Genomic DNA, 17,851 nt, shown 5'->3' with positions numbered 1-17,851 from the left:
TGTGTGTGTGTGTGTGTGTGTGTGTGTGTGTGTGTGTGTGTGTGTGTTTTTTTTTATCAAACCTCTTGATTTTTTCCTCCAATTTTTATTTTTTTTTCCATGAACTTGTCAGTTTTACATGTTTGTAGTTAATCATAACCATCTACATATTTCAATGTTACATGGGAATGTAGCAATAGAAACAAGGTTTTGGCAAATTGGAGGCACTAAACTTGCTTTTATTTGGATCCATACTATACTGTTATAGTTGTACTGTTATGAGTGCAATTAATTGATAGGAAAAAAAATTGCACTGATCCTGGTCATTTTGTCTAGTTTTCTGTATCTTGTGTAGTTCTTTAATGTTCAAGTACTTGTAGACATACAAAGTCCTTTTTATTTCCAAATACTGTACAAGCAACTCATGGTGGTATTTTGCCTTTATTTAACATGTAGTATACATTTACAAGGGATGTCATCAAAATAACTTAAAACGGACGTTTTTTATTTGCTAGACTGACAGACCTCTGCCTTAAATTAAATTTTTATTTATTTATCTATCATGCATTTAAAAAGCTATAATTGAGTATTTGACACCGTTTTTCTTTTGCAACCTAAAGCTGGTATAAATGTTAAGACAATTTTATTTCCTCTAAAGTGTACAAAAATAATATGACTAAGTCAAATTTTAATTTGCAAGACATTTGATTAATTAAAATATAAAGGGATTTGTGTAGGCATCAGACACAGCAAGTTGAACTTCCACTTTTCAACTGCCAAATTAAATGTTGGTTTAATTAAAACGAGTGCTTATAATACAGCAGGCACATATTTAATTTTGTAATAAAAAAAAGGGGGGAAAGAAATTACAATATGATTTTTTTAATCTTTATAAGAAATACATGAAATAACCAGCTTTAACAACTCTGTGTTTTATTAGATAACCAACTAATGAAGCTCGAACATGTCTTGGGTTGTCATGTGGTGTCAACCTGTTAAACTTTCACCTACTTTTGTGCAGTTCTGGTGCAGTGACCCAGTTAATTAGGAGCTTTAGGGGACTTGTGTCTATTTGCTTAAAACCAGATTACGTTACCTTGAAAATGCTCAAATTCTTCAATTAGGTGACTGCATTCCTTAATAATTATCTCTTCGCTCATCTTTTTGCCCATTCCAAAGTCTTTCAGTACTTTCAAACCAAACCGTCTCATTTCTTTCCAATTATCTCCATTGGAAAAGATGATACCTAAAAAACAGATAATGCATCAAATTTTTAACAAAGACCGACAATTATTGACAACTCAAGAAACTCAAGTGTTTACCATGGCTCTTGGTCAAATCATAAAATGCTGGAGTGATTTCTCTGTTTCCAAACTCCACAGCATGGTTCATCAGAGCCTGTTTGACTGTCTTATAACCTGCAAGAACCACCACCTTCTTTGGTCCCAAGTAGACTTGGAAAACTGGTCCATATTTTTTGGAAAGCTGGAGACATAATGCAGCTAAAGGATGAGACTCGTATACCAATATAGTTTACAGAAACAAACAATCTGCACTTTAATATACACAAAAACACATTTTTAGAAAGATAAACAAGTGACTCACATCAAAAAGACTCTTGTCAAGCCACTTTAGATCCACCTGAAACAGGTTTCCAAAAAGAGGGACAGGTCTGGGTCCTGGAGGTTCCAGTCTTTTTGAGCTGAAGTCAGAGTAAAGAAAGTGCAGGACCAGCAGAACAATGATTACCCCAAACAGCCAAAATGAAATGGGGGATTGTAGACCTTCAAACATGATCAGATAGTTTCTCAGGAAGAAGTCTAAGAGACCTCCTCCTGTTGAATTAGGTTAAAAATTCTTTAAAAAGTTGAAGAAAACCTGCAACACAATCACACCCAAAGCCTCTGCTTTAATGACGTTCCTTCAAAGACCTGCAGGGAATTTTAGGGAAGAGCAAGAAGTTTGTCCAAGGCAGGACTCCAGCAGCTGCATTCACTTTTAACTAATTGCAACATGGCTAATTTGCATACAAACACACACATGCGTTACTAATTATTTTTCTCAACAGTTTTAACTAAGTATTCATGTCATTCTTAACTTTGAGAAGGGTAAGATAATAGATCCACTGTGCACATTTCTCACATGAATAAAATCACTTGTTTAGGCAGTTACCTTTTTCAATCAGCCTTTGCTTCACAGAACACAAGTGAGTCTGAATGGTTTCTTTACTTAAACTTAGAAATAAATTCTGTTTTAATGGACCAAATAACTTTAGTGTATCTGAACAATGAGAGAAAAGGCCAAGATACAAATGATCAGTTATCAAAAAGAACACTTTTTTTTCTAAATCAGGATAAACACTTAATTGAAAACAACAAAGTCCATGCTCAATAATCCAGGTATACAATCCAACATTTTTCAGTCAAGTCATCTGGACAGTTTCTTTGTTTTGTGCCGAAACGTTTCGCCTTCGATCCGGAAGGCTTCATCAGTCAAGGAAACACACAACAAAACTGATTCTTCCCCCCAACAGCTTACTCCAAAGTGGAACAAACCAGTTATGTTGGTGCTAAATAGTCACTTTGCCACGCCCCTTCCTCCATTGCCAGCCCTCTTCCTTGTTGACAGTCGTGTCAAACTGGTTGAAAACAACAAAGTCCATGCTCAATGGACTTTGTTGTTCCTCCGGCAATGGAGGAAGGGGCGTGGCAAAGAGACCATCTTAGCACCAACATAACAGGTTTGTTCCACTTTGGAGTAAGCTGTTGGGGGAAGAATCAGTTTTGTGTTGTGTGTTTCCTTGACTGATGAAGCCTTCTGGATCGAAGGCGAAACGTTTCAGCACAAAAAAAGAAACTGTCCAGATGACCTGACTGAAAAATGTTGGATAAACACTTAATCGTATTCCCATTAGACTGTACTGTAAACTACAGTATCTACAGTCCTATACTGGAAATGCTAGCAGTAACCAGCACTACCTGTGCAGTGTTAAGCAAGGTTTTTTCTAGTCCTTTTATTTCTAAATTTTGTCAGCTGTGGCACCTTCAAATGCTAAAGGACCTCACATACATTAGTGTGTTGTTGAAAAGGTATGAAGAAAAAACCAACATTACTAGACTTGATCCAGGCTAGGTGGACAAAGCTAAAATTTGTTAAGTTGGACTCTCTCCTAGCTGTCATTTACTTGTGTATACTGTAGTGGATTATCTAATTCACAAGAAACGCGCATGCACTGTGCAAGAATTGTGTGCATTCAAGTCTTAACCAAAGCAGTAGAGGTTAATGACTAATAACATTCTCATCACAGGCAGGGTAAGTAAATGGTTTGTTCTTTGTACACAAATTTAACTGAAATATGCACCTTTGGGGGCAGCACGGTGGCGCAACTGGTAGAGCTGCTGCCTCTCAGCGAGTAGGACCCTGGTTCAAACCCCGGTCCAGGGGCCTTTCTGGGTGGAGTTTGCATGTTCTCTCCGTGCATGCGTGGGTTTTCTCCGGGTGCTCCGGTTTCCTCCCACAGACCAAAAACATGCATGTTAGTCTGATTGGTAACTCTAAATTGTCCCTAGGTGTGAGAGAGAGAGTGAATGGTTGTTTGTCTCGTTTGTCTCTGTGTGGCCCTGTGATGGACTTGCGACCCGTCCAGGGTGTACCCCGCCCCTCACACAGTGATTGCTGGACATGGGCACCAGTGACCCCCGTGACCCAAAATGGAATAAACAGGTAAAGATAATGGATGGATGGATGGATGCACCTTTGGATGTAATAACTTGGCTTTAGTTCTTATTAAATCCACCAATTTCACTCAAAGTTCTCATTTCTCTTTAAGATCTTCATGAAAACTCAATTCCAGCTTAGCTCGACCCTAGTTTAAAAAAAATAAAGTGTTGTTTGTAACTATATCAGTAGAAAATTGACAGGATTGCAATTTATTATACTTAAAAATCCTTTACTGCTGTTAGGAGTAAATTCTTGCCATTTTAGACGGCTTGTCTGTCCTGTTGATTTTATTGGCGAGCCACACTCATCAGTGCCGAGTTGCAAAGTTTGCCTCCATGAAAACGTCACCGATTTATCTTTATTTGTACACCCTTTAACTCAACAGACTATTATTAAGCCATCACATGATTTCACTGAAGTGGAAAGTTGCTTTTTAGTTAATTTGTCCTACTGGGATGGAGACGTGTCCAGATGTGGGAAGTGTGATATTAATTGGGAACCATGTATTGTCTCAAGACTTCACAGACCAAAGAAAATTCCAAACAGAATTCTGGTTTTAAGATTTTTCTAAAGTTTGAGACAAAAAATTCTGCTCTCATGCATCATTAAGGGGCCCAACAACATGGTAGTTTAATGCTCTGAGATAGAGACAAGTTGTAAAACTGAAATCAAAATGGAGAATATGGGTCACTGTTCTATTGTAATTTGAATTTAAATAATAGAATTTAAATTTGAAATTATGGTCAACAATTTTTATAAAAAATTTTTTTTACAATTTACTAGTGTATTGGAATAACATTTTCAGTTTGATAAAGCCAACAATATTTTAATTTGAAGCCACCCACCAGACAGTTGTTCAAATTCCTAAAGTAAATCTTTGCCAGTTTCAAAATGGTGGTAACTTGTCAAAATGTATAAAAGTAGGTTTTGATGCAATATATCTTAAACTAAACACAAGAACGACTGCCTCCTTAAATGATGCTGATGAAGTAATTCATCAATAAAACAGACTAAGTTTCTTGTTTTTTATTACAACTAATTCACTTTTCAGGTAAAAAAACAAACAAACATAAAAATAAAAAAAAGAAAATCCATTCAAAGTTCATTGAAAACAAATTACAAACATTAAAAAACTGAAAAATCTACTAAATGTGCTGGAATCAAGTCAATATGATTACTGAAGCAAATCCACAAAACATGGTGTGAGAACACCAAACGATTGCTGCATGGGAACATTCAAATCATTCCCAGTGAATTTTGACAGTCCACCTTTAAAATTTCCCATAATGCCACAAAACAGAAAATGAAGTTGTTGCTGCTTTCTTGTTCACTTGCGTCGGATGGCGCACAGCTTCTGAGGTCGAGGACAGAGGCTAAAGCCGACAACTGGTGTTAAATCCACGTCATCTTCTGAAGCTCCAGGTGAAGCAGTGAAACGAAAATGCTGAAGAAGAGAAGTGAAGAAGAGGAAGAGCTCCATTCTAGCAAGACTCTCTCCAAGGCAGGCTCTGCGACCTGTAAGAAAATGTAGGTGTCGAATATGATCCTCTACATGAAATTTGCTGAAGTTATTGAGCAGATCCCTTTTGCATAAAGACAAAAGTCCTTGTAGCAATCAGCCTTTGGTTTGAGTACACCCTTTTGGCAATTCTTTGCATTACTTGCTAGTATTTTCAGTGTAAATAATAATAATAGTAATATAATACTATAGGAAAAAACAAAACAAATTTGGACTATGGTAAACAAATTTAAATGTTAAAACATTAAAATTGTGTCTCTTATAATACAAAGTTTAGCAAAATCACTGCTTTCATCCGTTCTCTTTTCAGGAGTCTCCACAACAAGTCCTCCCCCATCTCACTCTGTTCTTTGTGACTTCTGTCCTCACTCCACCTCCATATCATCCATACCTTTTTTGATCTTTGCTGCCACCCACCCATCCATCCATCCATTATCTTTTACCCGCTTCTTCATTTTTAGGTTGCGGGGGTCACTGGTGCCCATGTCCAGCCATATCACTGTACAAGAGACGGGGTACACCCTGGACAGGTCTCCAGTCCATCACAAGGTCACATTGAGGCAAACAAGACAAACAACCATTCACTCTCTCACTCACACCTAGGGACCATTTAGAGCCATCAATTAGCCCAACATGCATGTTTTTAGTCTACAAATCACTCCTCGAACTTTTCTTCATCCACTCCATCCTCCCTGGACTCTCTTCCTCACCTCTTTATCACACGTCTGTTTCCATGGACAGTCAACCCTAAGTATGTGATGTTTTGCAATTTTGTAACTTCTGCTCCTTGTAGCCTCACTTTTCCTCCTGCCTCCCTCTCATTCACACGCACATGCACTCTGTTTAACTGTGTTTAATTTTCATTACTATTCGTTTAAGTGCATACCTCCACCTCTTCAAGTTCTCTTCCACCTGGCCTGTTTTCATCACTGATCATGTCCTCTGCACGCATCATAGTTCACGGGGGTTCCTACCTGACCTCATCTGTTAGTCGGTCCATTACCAGAGCAAAAATGAAGGGGCTCTGAGCTGATCCTCACTTCCATCTCTCGTAGACATTTCCATACCCATAATACGTTCTCATATAGCATCTGCATTGGACTCCAAACAGTATTATACAGCAATATTCAATGATTTATCAAAAGTTATTGACTCGGTTGATCATTCCATCTTGAAGCAACTAGACCATACTGGAATTTCAGGACAGCCACTAACTTGGTACCATAATTATCTTTCAAATAGGTGTTAGCAAGTGAAGGTTGACTCTCATATTTCACAATTTATTCCCGTTATGTCAAGTGTACCCCAAGGTTCCATTCTTGGTCCCAATCTTTGTTTCCCGTATTTATAAATGATATATCACATTCTGTTAGTGAGGCCTCCATTCAGTTATATGCCGATGACACTATATGATTTTGGTTCTACTCCAGATGAGGTAGTGAAGTCCTTTGCATGTGGTTTTCTTGAAATAAAGCAGGCCTTAGACTTATTTTTTTTTTCCTTAAATGCCAAGAAAACCAAAATTATGTTGTTTGGTCATAGAGGAGGAACAGTACCCACCATGGTGGATTTCACAACTGTAAACGATGATATAGAAGTGGTAACTTTTTATGAATATTGGAAAATTTGGATTGATGGTGTTCTTTTCACATCATGTTAATGTTTTGCAATCTAAGGTTAAAGCGAGATTTGGTAATATGTATAGAAATCTATCTTGGGTTACACTAGCTGCAAAATGCACCACTGTCAAAAAAAAAAAATTCTACTTCTGTTGGATTATGGTAATTTACAGACATGCTTATAAGGGTGTCTGAAATGTAAGCCGGACACAAATTTTCACTCTGCTATTCACTTTGTTACAATGCTCTTTGCAGAACACATCGTTGTCACCTCTACTCTTTTATTAAATGGCTTCTCTACACGCACGTCGTGATTTTCATTGTTTTACCCTCATTTAGAAGGCGTTGTTGGATTATTCATCTCCATATTTAACTCAGCTACTGCAACTAGAACCGATTCAAAGTATAATACCCTATCCTCTCGGTATTGGTGGTTAATAACTCCAAAGATCAAGTCTCACTTTGGCTCTGTGGCTTTTGCCTCTGCTGCTCCATCTGACTGGAATCTACTTCAAAACACTTTGGGTATGACCTCACTTGTCTCAGTTTATATTTTTAAAAGTTGATTAATATGCTTTTGTAAATATACTTGTAAATGATTTCTTTCTTAGTATGTCATCTTTTGACTTTGACGATGAACTGTTGTTAATGTAATTTGTGTTTTTCTTGTTTGTTATTGTCTACTGTATTTAATTATATTGCTTCACTATATCTTCACTGGGATGTCATCAGGTCCAGCTGCCTTTCCCTTCTTCATCTTCAAACCTTTCTGAACATCCATCCTCACTAAACTTTCCGACTTCTTGTTCCACAGTTTCTATGACCTCTACTCTTCTTCATTCTCTTCATTTGCTGCTTGAAATACTTCTTCCTTCATCCCATCACACATTTCTCTAGTTAGAGCATTACCATATTGACATACCTGCTGAAAAGGGCATGAAGGCACCTCTCCTGATGAATCTGCCCTCCTTATCCAAGAAATGAGAAGGGTTGAAACTGTGAGGGCTCTCCCATTCACTCTCATCATACAAGACAGAAGTGAGAAGAGGAAAAACTGTAGATCCCTGTTGATTGAAAAAAAAAAAGTAGATGCAGAGCAAGTTTCTATCTTCAGATATGGCTAAGGATAGTGAAAGAAGTAACTGATGTGAGCTGCAGACCTCCTTAATAAAGTAGCCTTGTAAGGTGACATCTTGGCTTGTTACATGAGGAACAGCAAGGGGGAAGATGTTTGCAAACCTCTGTGTCTCGTGGACCACTGCATCAGTGAACGGCAAGTTCTTTCTGTCCTCTATTCGAACTTGCCGGCTTCCAACCACCCTGCTCAGCTCCTCCTGAACATGATCTAGTTAGACATCAAAATTAAATCCAGCAGGTGTACTGGTGCATTCAACAAACATTAAACAGGTTTGGAACAATTTTTGCACCTTGGATATGTGGAAACTTAGCCATGTAAAGGAGACCCCACTTCACTGTGGTTGCTGTGGTATCAGTTCCAGCTTCAAACAAGTTCATCACAGTGTACAGCAGGTTATCATCATGGTAGTGCAGGTTTGTTATTCCAGAATCCTAATAAAATCCAAACAAAAGAGACAAAAATGTCAATCAATTTTTACAACAGGTGAGTGGACCAGAGTTTGAAAACTCACCTCCAGATGTTTCTTATGGATCAGAAATGCATCAACGAAGCATCTGCACGCGTCAGGATTCAGAGTTTCCTTCAGACCGGCTATTATCTTCCTTGTGTTCATCTTACCATCTTCTATAATCTTCATTAAATCCCTCCAGTTTTTTAAGAAAGGGCCAAGCCAAGGAAAAATGTTGTAAATCTAGAAAAAGCTCACATCTGGTAACAATTTACACTATCCTTCAGAAAGCTTCAACATAACTTTAAACCTGAAAAACTAATATTTGTGAAATAATGAATGAACTGCAAACAACTATTTTTCACATGCAACAACAAAGGAGATTTTATAGCTGTAATTATTTTTGTTCATACCCAAATTGAAGCTGTTCCTGCCAGATGGACAATCTTGTTGTCTCTCTCCACCATAGCTTGGAAAACTGGATCTTTGTAATCAAATCTCTTTCCAAACATCAGAGCTGATATAACATTTGAAGCAGCATAATTCAGAAGCTTGGTGTTACTAAACGCATTATCTGTAAAAAAAAAAAAAAAAAAAAAAGCAACTATAAGCAATGGTTAAACATAAGAGAACTGCATTTGTGTCATCTGTTTGAATATGAAAAATAACAAACTTAATCTAAAAAGGTACTTAAATTCATTACACTGTAAACTAAATCGTGTTTTATTATTACATGAATAACACTCATATTCTTCTAAAGAATGCATCACCCACCTCATTGTATGCAGATATTAAAACAAAGACCATGCTCAATCAGTTAGCCCTTGGAGTATGTGACAAAGATGACTCTCAGCTACTATCAGAACCAACTTAAGCTCAATTTCTGTAAAAATTAAAATAATAATATTTATTTTTCTTTTGGCTGCTCCCTTCTTCAGGGGTCACTACAACGAACTAAGTCGTACAAAGACTTGACAATTATTTTTATGCAGGATGCAACCGCAGACCACCGAGCTACAACAGCCCCCTCTGTGTGGAGCAGAGAGCTGCCATCTGGGGCGCCCAGGGGAGCAGGTGTTGGGGGTTAAGGGCCTTTCTCAAGGCCCAAAGTGGGGCAAATGAGGGTGGAGGCAGGTGTGGGTGTTTCACCTTTCCCACCCACATTTTGATGTTGTCGATATGGGGAGTTGAATCGGCGACCTTCCAATCACAGGCCCACATTCTCTAACCTCTACGTCATCACTCCCTATAACAACAACAACAAGTAAACAAATAAAAACTATTGAAATATAGCCATTTTGGTTTTATAGGGTTGATTAGTGGTGACCGCGCTTTCCAAATTGGGACAATTACACCCAATGATTACTTTGTGAGAGTTTCATAAAAATCCATCCAGTGGGATATTTTGCTAACATACATATTTCTGAACATACATGCGCAAATGCAATTACATTATGACCTGCTGCCATGAAGGACAGATAATAAGATAAGTTCTATTAAAATCAGTGTTTTAATAACATTGAGTTACTGCAGCTCACTGTCTTGGTTTGTTTCATGGACTGCAGTCCAGTGGTTACACATTGACCCATGTCTGTGCAACATGTTGCAGTTGTCCTATCTACCGTAGATACCATATCGTCTTGTGTGTAAGAACACATTACCTTGAAATTGCTCAAATTCTTCAATTAGATAACAACATTCCTTAATAATTATCTCTTCACTCATCTTCTTGCCCATTCCAAAATCTCTCAGTGTTGTCAGAACAAAACGTCTCGTTTCTTTCCAAGCGTCTCCATTGGAAAACGCAACACCTGGAAATAAAATACCTTTAAAACATTTAAATATACATAGGAATTCTTATAAACTTCCAAAAGTGAATTCCTATACCATTTCTCTTGTGTAAATCATGAAATATTGGAGCAATTTCTCTGGTTCCAAATTCACCAGCTTTGTTCACCAGAGCCTGTTTGACGGTTCTGTAACCAGCAAGAACCACCACCTTCTTTGGTCCAAAGTAGACTTGGAAAACTGGTCCATATTGTTTGGACACCTAAAAACATAGAGTAGTGAAATGGGGAAGCTCATATACAAATACAGATTAGAAACGAACAACAACAAAGAATAAAAAGATTGCTCACTTCAAAAAGACTTTTGTCAAGCCACTTCAGGTCCACCTGAAACAGGTTACCAAACAGAGGTAAACGTCTGGGTCCTGGAGGTTCACGTCTTTTTTGGATGAAAATGTTGGACTGAAGAAGGTGGAGGACGAGCAGAGCAACAATTACTCCCAGCAGGAAAACTGAAGTGGGAGATTGTAGATCTTCAAACATGATCTGATAGTTTTTGGATAAGCTTTGTTCGTGAGAAATCAATTTCAAAGTCCAGTTCTCCCCGTGCTTCAGATGGAAATCCTTGATGAAATCTGTCAGACAATCACATCAAAAGTCTTTCCTTCGTTGATATTTCTGCAAAGTCTTTGAAAATTCCAAAAGAACAAAATACAAGTAGATTTTTTTTTCTTCTGCTAACTTGGCAGCACATAAAACCAGCAAACCAAACTTTGCAGCTCAGCATGAAAATAAAAGATCTGTACATGCTTCACAGAAAATAACCAGTTTGCCTGACCAGTGCAGTTGAACATAAAAAAATAATAAAAATACGTCCATTGGAAAGAACTAAAAGTTTTGAGCATATTTTTTCCCCCTTCTGGCTCTTTGCATATTAAAGATAAATTCAGAAGAGATATGGACAAAAGGCAGAGTTTATTTTAATTTTTTTAATTTTAAATTATCTCTGCACAACTTAATTATTCTTCACCATTAAATTATGTCCCCAAAAACATCACTCCTTGTGATTTAATATAAATTATAATAAAATCTGAAAAGTGGAGTAGTGTGTAGCATAAGGATATAAGAGATTTTGTCTACATTTCTTCTGCAAACAGAAGGACATCACCACAATTTTATCAAATTTTACCAAATTTATGATATTAGGTTTTAAACCATGAAAAACAATCAAAATCCCAGTCAAAGGTTTAGCAGCTGCATTCAATTTAAATGAATTACCACATGATAAATAATAATCTTAATGCAGTAAATGAAGCGCACATTATCTAAAACATTTACAGCTGTTGTAAACATGTTTAAATGTCAATTCAAAATTAAATAAATGTTAAATAAAACATAAAATTTCCTCCCATAATAAGCACACTAAAACTCACCAATATTAACTCGTTGGATTAGTTTTCCTTCGAAGTTAAAATGACTGAGACCGCTCATCTGCTCACCAGTGTTGTGACGAAAACGGTGCCCTCAGCCTATCGTGCCCCGCATGCGCAGTTGGATATGTAGCGTAAAACTCCGCCTACTCAAAATCGCCGGTGTAAAAATAAAGTACTTTAGCGCTTAAGATAAATGAATTAAAATAAACATTCGTACATTTATGATTGTGGTGAGGTGCTCGTGACATTGATGGGAGAGAGGACGTGCTTTTTTTCCCCTCTGTTGACAGTCTTTAATAAATTTAACATAATCAACGTGCACGCGCGTGCTGTCTTTGCATTGTTCGTGCAGCTTCTCTATGCTTGTATTCATTTTGTCCATCATAAGGAGTCCCTACAACATGGTGGTGTTTAATGTCCAGATGGGAAAATAATTCGAGGGTTCTTGGGGTCAGGACCCAAACACCATGTGGTAATAATCTACAGATATAATTTATATATTTAATAATGATTGCTTATGGCATATTTTCTCCATAACAGTTACAAAAATAGAAGTACTCAAAATAAAATTAATTACTGTGTTGTCGTCATCATGCCTATAGGGTTATTAGAAAACCTTATACTTAAATGACTATATTGGGTCATAAGCCTCTGAGTCCTTATGTTGATTTGAAGTCAAAAGTTTTGGTAAAGCTGTTCAATATAGTGCAAAAAAAACAAGGTTGTTGTTTTATATGAGATTAAAGACAGCCTGTCTGTTCAGGTCTCTCTTGTAAATGATTCCCCGAGGCTTAATGAGACTAACCTGTATAAATAAAGATTGAAAAAATTATTTAAACAAGCCTCTTGGACAAGACAAAATGTTTTATCATGCAAGCAGTTTAATTCACCATATATATATGACTTTATTGATCAAAAAGAGAAAATGGATTACATTGCTCAAATTCAATAGTGTGCTCTAGTTTGGGAAAGTATGTTGTCCAATAAAGTAACCTACCTCAAGGTGCTAACATAAATTTAAAGTCTCAGAGCATTATCGTGAAACTATTGTTTGCACGTAAAAAAATAAAAAATAATAATAATTAGCAAACAAGACAGCAGATGAAGACTTTGCCTTCTTCTTCACTTGCATTGGATGACACACAGCTTCTGAGGTCGAGGACATCAGATGTTATATCCAGCTCATCTTCGTAGACTCTGTGGGTTTGAAACGAAAGCGCTGAAGAAGAGAAGTGAAGAAGAGGAAAACTTCTATTTGGGCCAGACTCTCTCCAGGCTTTGTAACTTACAGGAAGATGTGTTGTGTTAAACAGAATCCTCTTTATGGGAGTTTGCTAACAAACATCTTAAGTATGAATATAGAAAATCCTTGAATGACTTTTGTTTTATGTCATCTCTCTCTTTGCGCTTTAAGGAAAAGGCAATAACACTCAATAAAGACATCAGAAATCAATTTGCTTTATTAATTTTATTCCTTTTTTTACCTTTCTTTTATATATATATACCGGTACCTCTGCCGAGCTAGATCGAGTTGAGATTTTTAAAAATGTATTTTTCAAGCAAAACCTGGCCAAGAGTTGATGTGCCAGAAATGTGACACTTGTCGCATGAAGGAGGCTGATGAGTACGATGTTTGCATTACATGGACAACAGCATCAGTGTATGGTAAGTTCAACAATGTTCAGTCAGGTCATCTGGACGGTTTCTTTTTTTGTTGTTGAGACCTTTCATCCTTCATCCAAAGGACTTCATCAGTCTGAGGAGTGACAAGAAACTCTGTCCCACAAGCAACACACTCACATAGTGGTCCAACCAGTTTGCTGGCGATAAGATGGTTTTGAACCACTTTGGCTATGGCTGCCTCAGAGGAGTTGACGGGGGAGAGGGCAGCCCCCAGAAACCATCTGATGGATGGATTATGAATTGAAGCGTTTCTCACTTAAGGTAACTGGTCCATATGACATGATTTAATCATTATTGTTGTTATCTACCTGGATGACTGAGCTTACAAACCTTTTTCTGAAGCACTTTGGCCATGGTTGTCGTCAGGTTGTTTCTGTGAGTAGCAAATTGGCCACCTGACCTAAAACATTTTATTGTTGTACAAGACGATTGATTGTTTTGGATGGGTGTGCTCTGTTTGGATGTGTTTAAAGCCTGAGATTCCGACAGGAGGATGGCTTGAAACACAACAGTGAAGGCTATGGGACAGATATGGTTGGCAGGCCGGAGACTGAGGAAGTCCTCTGGATGGGGGACAAAACGTTTCTCACTTTAAAAAAAAAGATCCAGATGAAATGATTTAATCTTTTTTGTTATCTACCTGGATGATTGAGCTTACAAACCTTTTTATTAAAAATACATTTTTTTCTTTTGTTGGATAATTTATTAAAATAATATTATTGATTTTTTACATCAGTGCTAAAATGTTTATCAGAAATGTACGACACAGCTAGTTTTGCTAACTCAATGTTTTATAAAACAACATTGAGTCAATGATGTCTTGGGTTGTCTGTCATGCAAATTGGTTAAACTTTCACCTACTTCTGTGCTGTTATGTTGCAGTGACCCAGGAGCCTAAGGGCGCATGAGAACAGAGTATGTTAACTTCAAATTGCTCAAATGCTTCAAAAAGGAGGCTGCATTCTTTAATAATTATCTCTTTACTCATATTTTTGCCCATTTTTAAACCTGTCAACATTGTCAGACCAAAACATCTCATTTGTTTCACAGAGTCTCTACTGGAAAATGTGATACTTCAAAACAACAGATAGTACATAATGTTTATTTAACCAGACCAAAAATTTATAATACCAGTAATTGGAGCACTGGAGTAATTACTCTGTTTCTAAACTCAACAGCATTCATTCAACCTTTATTTATTCAGCTTCGTTCCCACTTGCCTCGAACATACATATATAATGCAGCTACAGGGTGTATACCAATATAGTTTACAGAAACAATCTGCACCCTATAATGTCTCTTTAACAAGAAGTGACTCACATCAAAGAGACTTTTGTCAAGCCACCTTAGATCCACCTAAAACAAGTTGCCAAACAGAGGGTTGAGTCTGAGTCCTGGAAGTTCCCGTCTTTTGCTGAACCTGAAGTCAGAGTAAAAAATGTGGAGGACCAGCAGAACAATGATGACCCCAACTGATCAAACAGAAATGGGAAAGAAGAAGTCTTCTCTTAGGGAGAAACACATTCTGAGTCCAACACTTCTCACGTGGATTCAGTTCAAAAGCTTTGATGAAAGACAAAGAAATCTGTCAGACCATCACCACCATGTCCATTTGGTTTGATCACATTTTGGCAAAAATTTGCAAAGAAAAAATTCCATAAGAAAGAGCAGTAATATGTGTTCACTTTGGTTTCTCTTTTATAAAAAATGGGGCGGCTGTGGAGCAGTTGTAGGGTAACTGAGTTGGTACCAGAATGTTGCAGGTTTGAATCTCACATGTGATGGGTTAAAATCTTGTTAATCTTCTCAACAACTGTGCAGACATAATCTTGCTGTACTTCAGTGCAATGATAATAAAGCTTATTCTGATTCTGAAAAGCAGAGGACATACAGTATTTCATCATTGTCTTATAAATCCAGATGTTCAGTAAGTGGTCTGGTATATTAGGACCCAGTCTCACACTTTACCTATTGTGGATATAAAAAAACGGGCACCTGCAAAATCATTTGTACATCTTGTACATATTGTAGTTTTACACAGAGGAAAAAGATAAATGGTAACACCTGGTGAAATTTTACGAATTCAAATATTGTTCAGTGCTAAGTGTTTTTCAACTCACAACACAATGTCCTCTGATTGGGTTTCCACGTTTTTTAGTTAGTCATTTACAGATGATCCCCAACATTAGAAGCATCACTTTGAAACTTTTGTAATTATTGTACTAAACCAAACTAACAACCTTTTCTACCTTGTTAAAGATAAAATTAAAAGAAAAAAAAAAAAAACAAAGTTTATAGCCAACATTTCAATTAAACATTAACCTCTTTAACCACCACATATGCCGGCATTATAATGGAGTAGACCTGCTGAGAGACCTGAAATAGTGAAAAACATTCTGAGATGTTTAAAATTATTCCCCTGGAGACAGTTAAAATCACATGCCTATGATTATGACATGTCACATGCACCTCCAACTGTTTGCTAAAAGATTTGCTCGACCTGATCCCTTTTAAATGTAGCCTAAGGCTTTATTGAATGTTATTATAGTCAACATGCTCATAATTGGTTTTCTCGTGATTGCTGGAACACAGTAATGTAGGTGTGCATTTTGTGCTGACAGCAGAAATATGCAGTGGTTTTAACAACATGGCAGCATTTAATGTCCAGAGGTGATGAGCCTGACGTGGTGGTTTTAATTTTTAAATCATAAGTACAATGGCTGTAGTTTTTGTATGCAGTTATGGATCCTGTTTAAACAAAACTCTTGGAAAATACACAGTATTGTTATATTCTGACAATTTGCTGTTTGCAGTGCATGTGATTTTTATGAGAAGACAATGACCATTATATACAATCAGTGTAAAAATAATGTAGTGTTAGGAGTCATTTCATGAACGGTACTTTAATATAAACTTTATTAAATAAAAAATGGCAATAATGCCAAATTTCTCAACATCATAACACTATTGTCGTGACAAAAATAAAACATAACCAAGAGTTTCCAGCTCTCCTCTTTAGAGCTGACCAACGGCACACAGTTTCTGAGGTTTGGGAGCGAGGGTCAGGCCCACAACTGGTTTTAGATCCAGTTCATCTTCTGAAACTCCGGGTGGGAGAGTAAAACAAAAATGCTGAAGAAGTGAGGCGAAGAACAGGAAAAGCTCCATTCTGGCCAGACTTTCTCCAAGGCACGCCCTGCGGCCTGCACAAAAGAAAGGGGCAAAGTTCACGAGAAGTTGCTGATGGAATATTGTTTAAAGACTCTGAAAGTTCAGAGACATTTTTGAGTTTTGAAAGTTTCAAGTTTAACTGTTACCAAAATCCAGCTTCTCGTTAAAAATGAGACTACAAGGCTCAACAATGTCTGTACAAAAACATAATCTTGTTTGCAGCGTGTATGTTGCATGCGAACACTTAAATCCAACAAAGTACCTGCAGAAAAGGGCATAAAGGCATCTCTTCTGATAAATTTGCCCTCCTCATCCAGGAAATGGGAAGGGTTGAAGTTGTGAGGGCTCTCCCATTCACTCTCATCATACAGGACAGAAGTGAGAAGAGGAAAAATTGCTGTTCCCTGCAAGTTTAAAAGGAAAGTTGGTATCAAACAAACAAATAATGTTTAAGAAATGAAAAAATATATATGCGACTCTCGTGACCCAGAAAAGAAGAAGCGAGTAAAGATAAAGGATGGACGGATGAGCTCTTGTAAAGCATTGACCTTTCTGATGAAGTAGCCCTGTAGAGTGACGTCTTTGCTTGTTGTGTGAGGAAGGGACATGGGGACGATGTTCGCAAATCTCTGTGACTCATGAATAACAGCATCGGTGTACGGCAAGTTCTTCCTGTCTTCTATTCGAACCTGCCGGCTTCCAACCACCCTGCTCAGCTCCTCCTGAACACGATCTGAACAGACATTGCATATTTTTCTAACAGCTTATTGATGAAAAAAAAAAATATATATATATAAGTTTTATTTTAAAACAGCACAAAGACGATTTTCAGCACCTTGAAAATGAGGAAACTTGGCCATGTAAAGGAGGCTCCACTTCAGAGTCGTTGCTGTGGTATCAGTTCCAGCTATGAACAGATTTATGACACTGTACAGGAGGTTTTCATCTCTGTAGTGAGAGTCCTTGACTTCTGAATCCTGATAAAACCCATTTATAAAGAAGATAAACTCAGTAATTAAGGAATGAACTTATTCAGAAAAAGAACTCATTGCTGCTTTAAATTCTCACCTCTAGATTGTGTTTACGGATCAGGAATGCATCTATGAAGCATCTGCACATCTCAGGGTCCAGGGTTTTCTTCAACTCTGCGATTATCTTCCTGATATCTGCCTTAGTGTCTTCCATGTTCTTCATCAAATTCGTCCAGTTTTTAAGGAAGGGGCCCAGCCAAGGAATGAAGTTATAAATCTAAAAAAAAAAAAGTAAATAAAATAAAAGTAATTTCAGAAAAAAAAGAAAGAAAAAAATTATATATATATATATATATATATATATATATATATATATATATATA

General features: G+C 37.1%; 3 protein-coding genes across 4 annotated transcripts in view; all 3 read right to left on the bottom strand.

Moving 5' to 3' along the window:
* The window catches only part of LOC119421651 (cytochrome P450 2K1), a 4,598-nt gene extending 2,779 nt beyond the window's left edge, over positions 1-1,819 (bottom strand). The window contains exons 1-3 of the mRNA XM_037688998.1: positions 1,585-1,819; positions 1,302-1,464; positions 1,076-1,225 (exon numbers count right to left, since the gene is read on the bottom strand). Of these exons, the coding sequence (XP_037544926.1) occupies positions 1,076-1,225; positions 1,302-1,464; positions 1,585-1,773 (502 nt within the window). The 5' untranslated portion in view covers positions 1,774-1,819. The remainder of the gene's footprint in view (positions 1-1,075; positions 1,226-1,301; positions 1,465-1,584) is intronic.
* Positions 1-17,851, bottom strand: part of LOC119421649 (cytochrome P450 2K1) — a 47,606-nt gene that overhangs the window by 6,523 nt on the left and 23,232 nt on the right. The window contains exons 5-9 of one of the 2 annotated variants that reach the window (XM_037688997.1): positions 17,566-17,745; positions 17,333-17,474; positions 17,046-17,230; positions 16,760-16,901; positions 16,342-16,529 (exon numbers count right to left, since the gene is read on the bottom strand). The exons of the other annotated variant lie outside the window; for it this stretch is intronic. Coding sequence (XP_037544925.1) covers positions 16,342-16,529; positions 16,760-16,901; positions 17,046-17,230; positions 17,333-17,474; positions 17,566-17,745 — 837 coding nt within the window. Of the gene's footprint in view, positions 1-16,341; positions 16,530-16,759; positions 16,902-17,045; positions 17,231-17,332; positions 17,475-17,565; positions 17,746-17,851 lie in introns of those variants that run through there. 2 annotated transcript variants of the gene reach the window in all.
* Positions 4,951-10,771, bottom strand: LOC119421648 (cytochrome P450 2K1-like). The gene is made up of 8 exons (XM_037688995.1): positions 10,562-10,771; positions 10,311-10,473; positions 10,085-10,234; positions 8,837-8,997; positions 8,487-8,666; positions 8,265-8,406; positions 7,760-8,182; positions 4,951-5,214 (listed from the first exon to the last, which is right to left on the bottom strand). Exons 1-8 carry the CDS (start codon positions 10,751-10,753, stop codon positions 5,027-5,029), a joined length of 1,599 nt encoding a protein of 532 aa, XP_037544923.1. The 5' UTR covers positions 10,754-10,771; the 3' UTR covers positions 4,951-5,026.

The sequence above is a fragment of the Nematolebias whitei genome, chromosome 15 (genome assembly GCF_014905685.2).
Source record: "Nematolebias whitei isolate Nwh7 chromosome 15, NemWhi1, whole genome shotgun sequence".
Lineage (NCBI taxonomy): Eukaryota > Metazoa > Chordata > Actinopteri > Cyprinodontiformes > Rivulidae > Nematolebias > Nematolebias whitei.
Note: the sequence above shows the minus strand (reverse complement) of the source record. Positions and strands in the feature narration are given on the sequence as shown.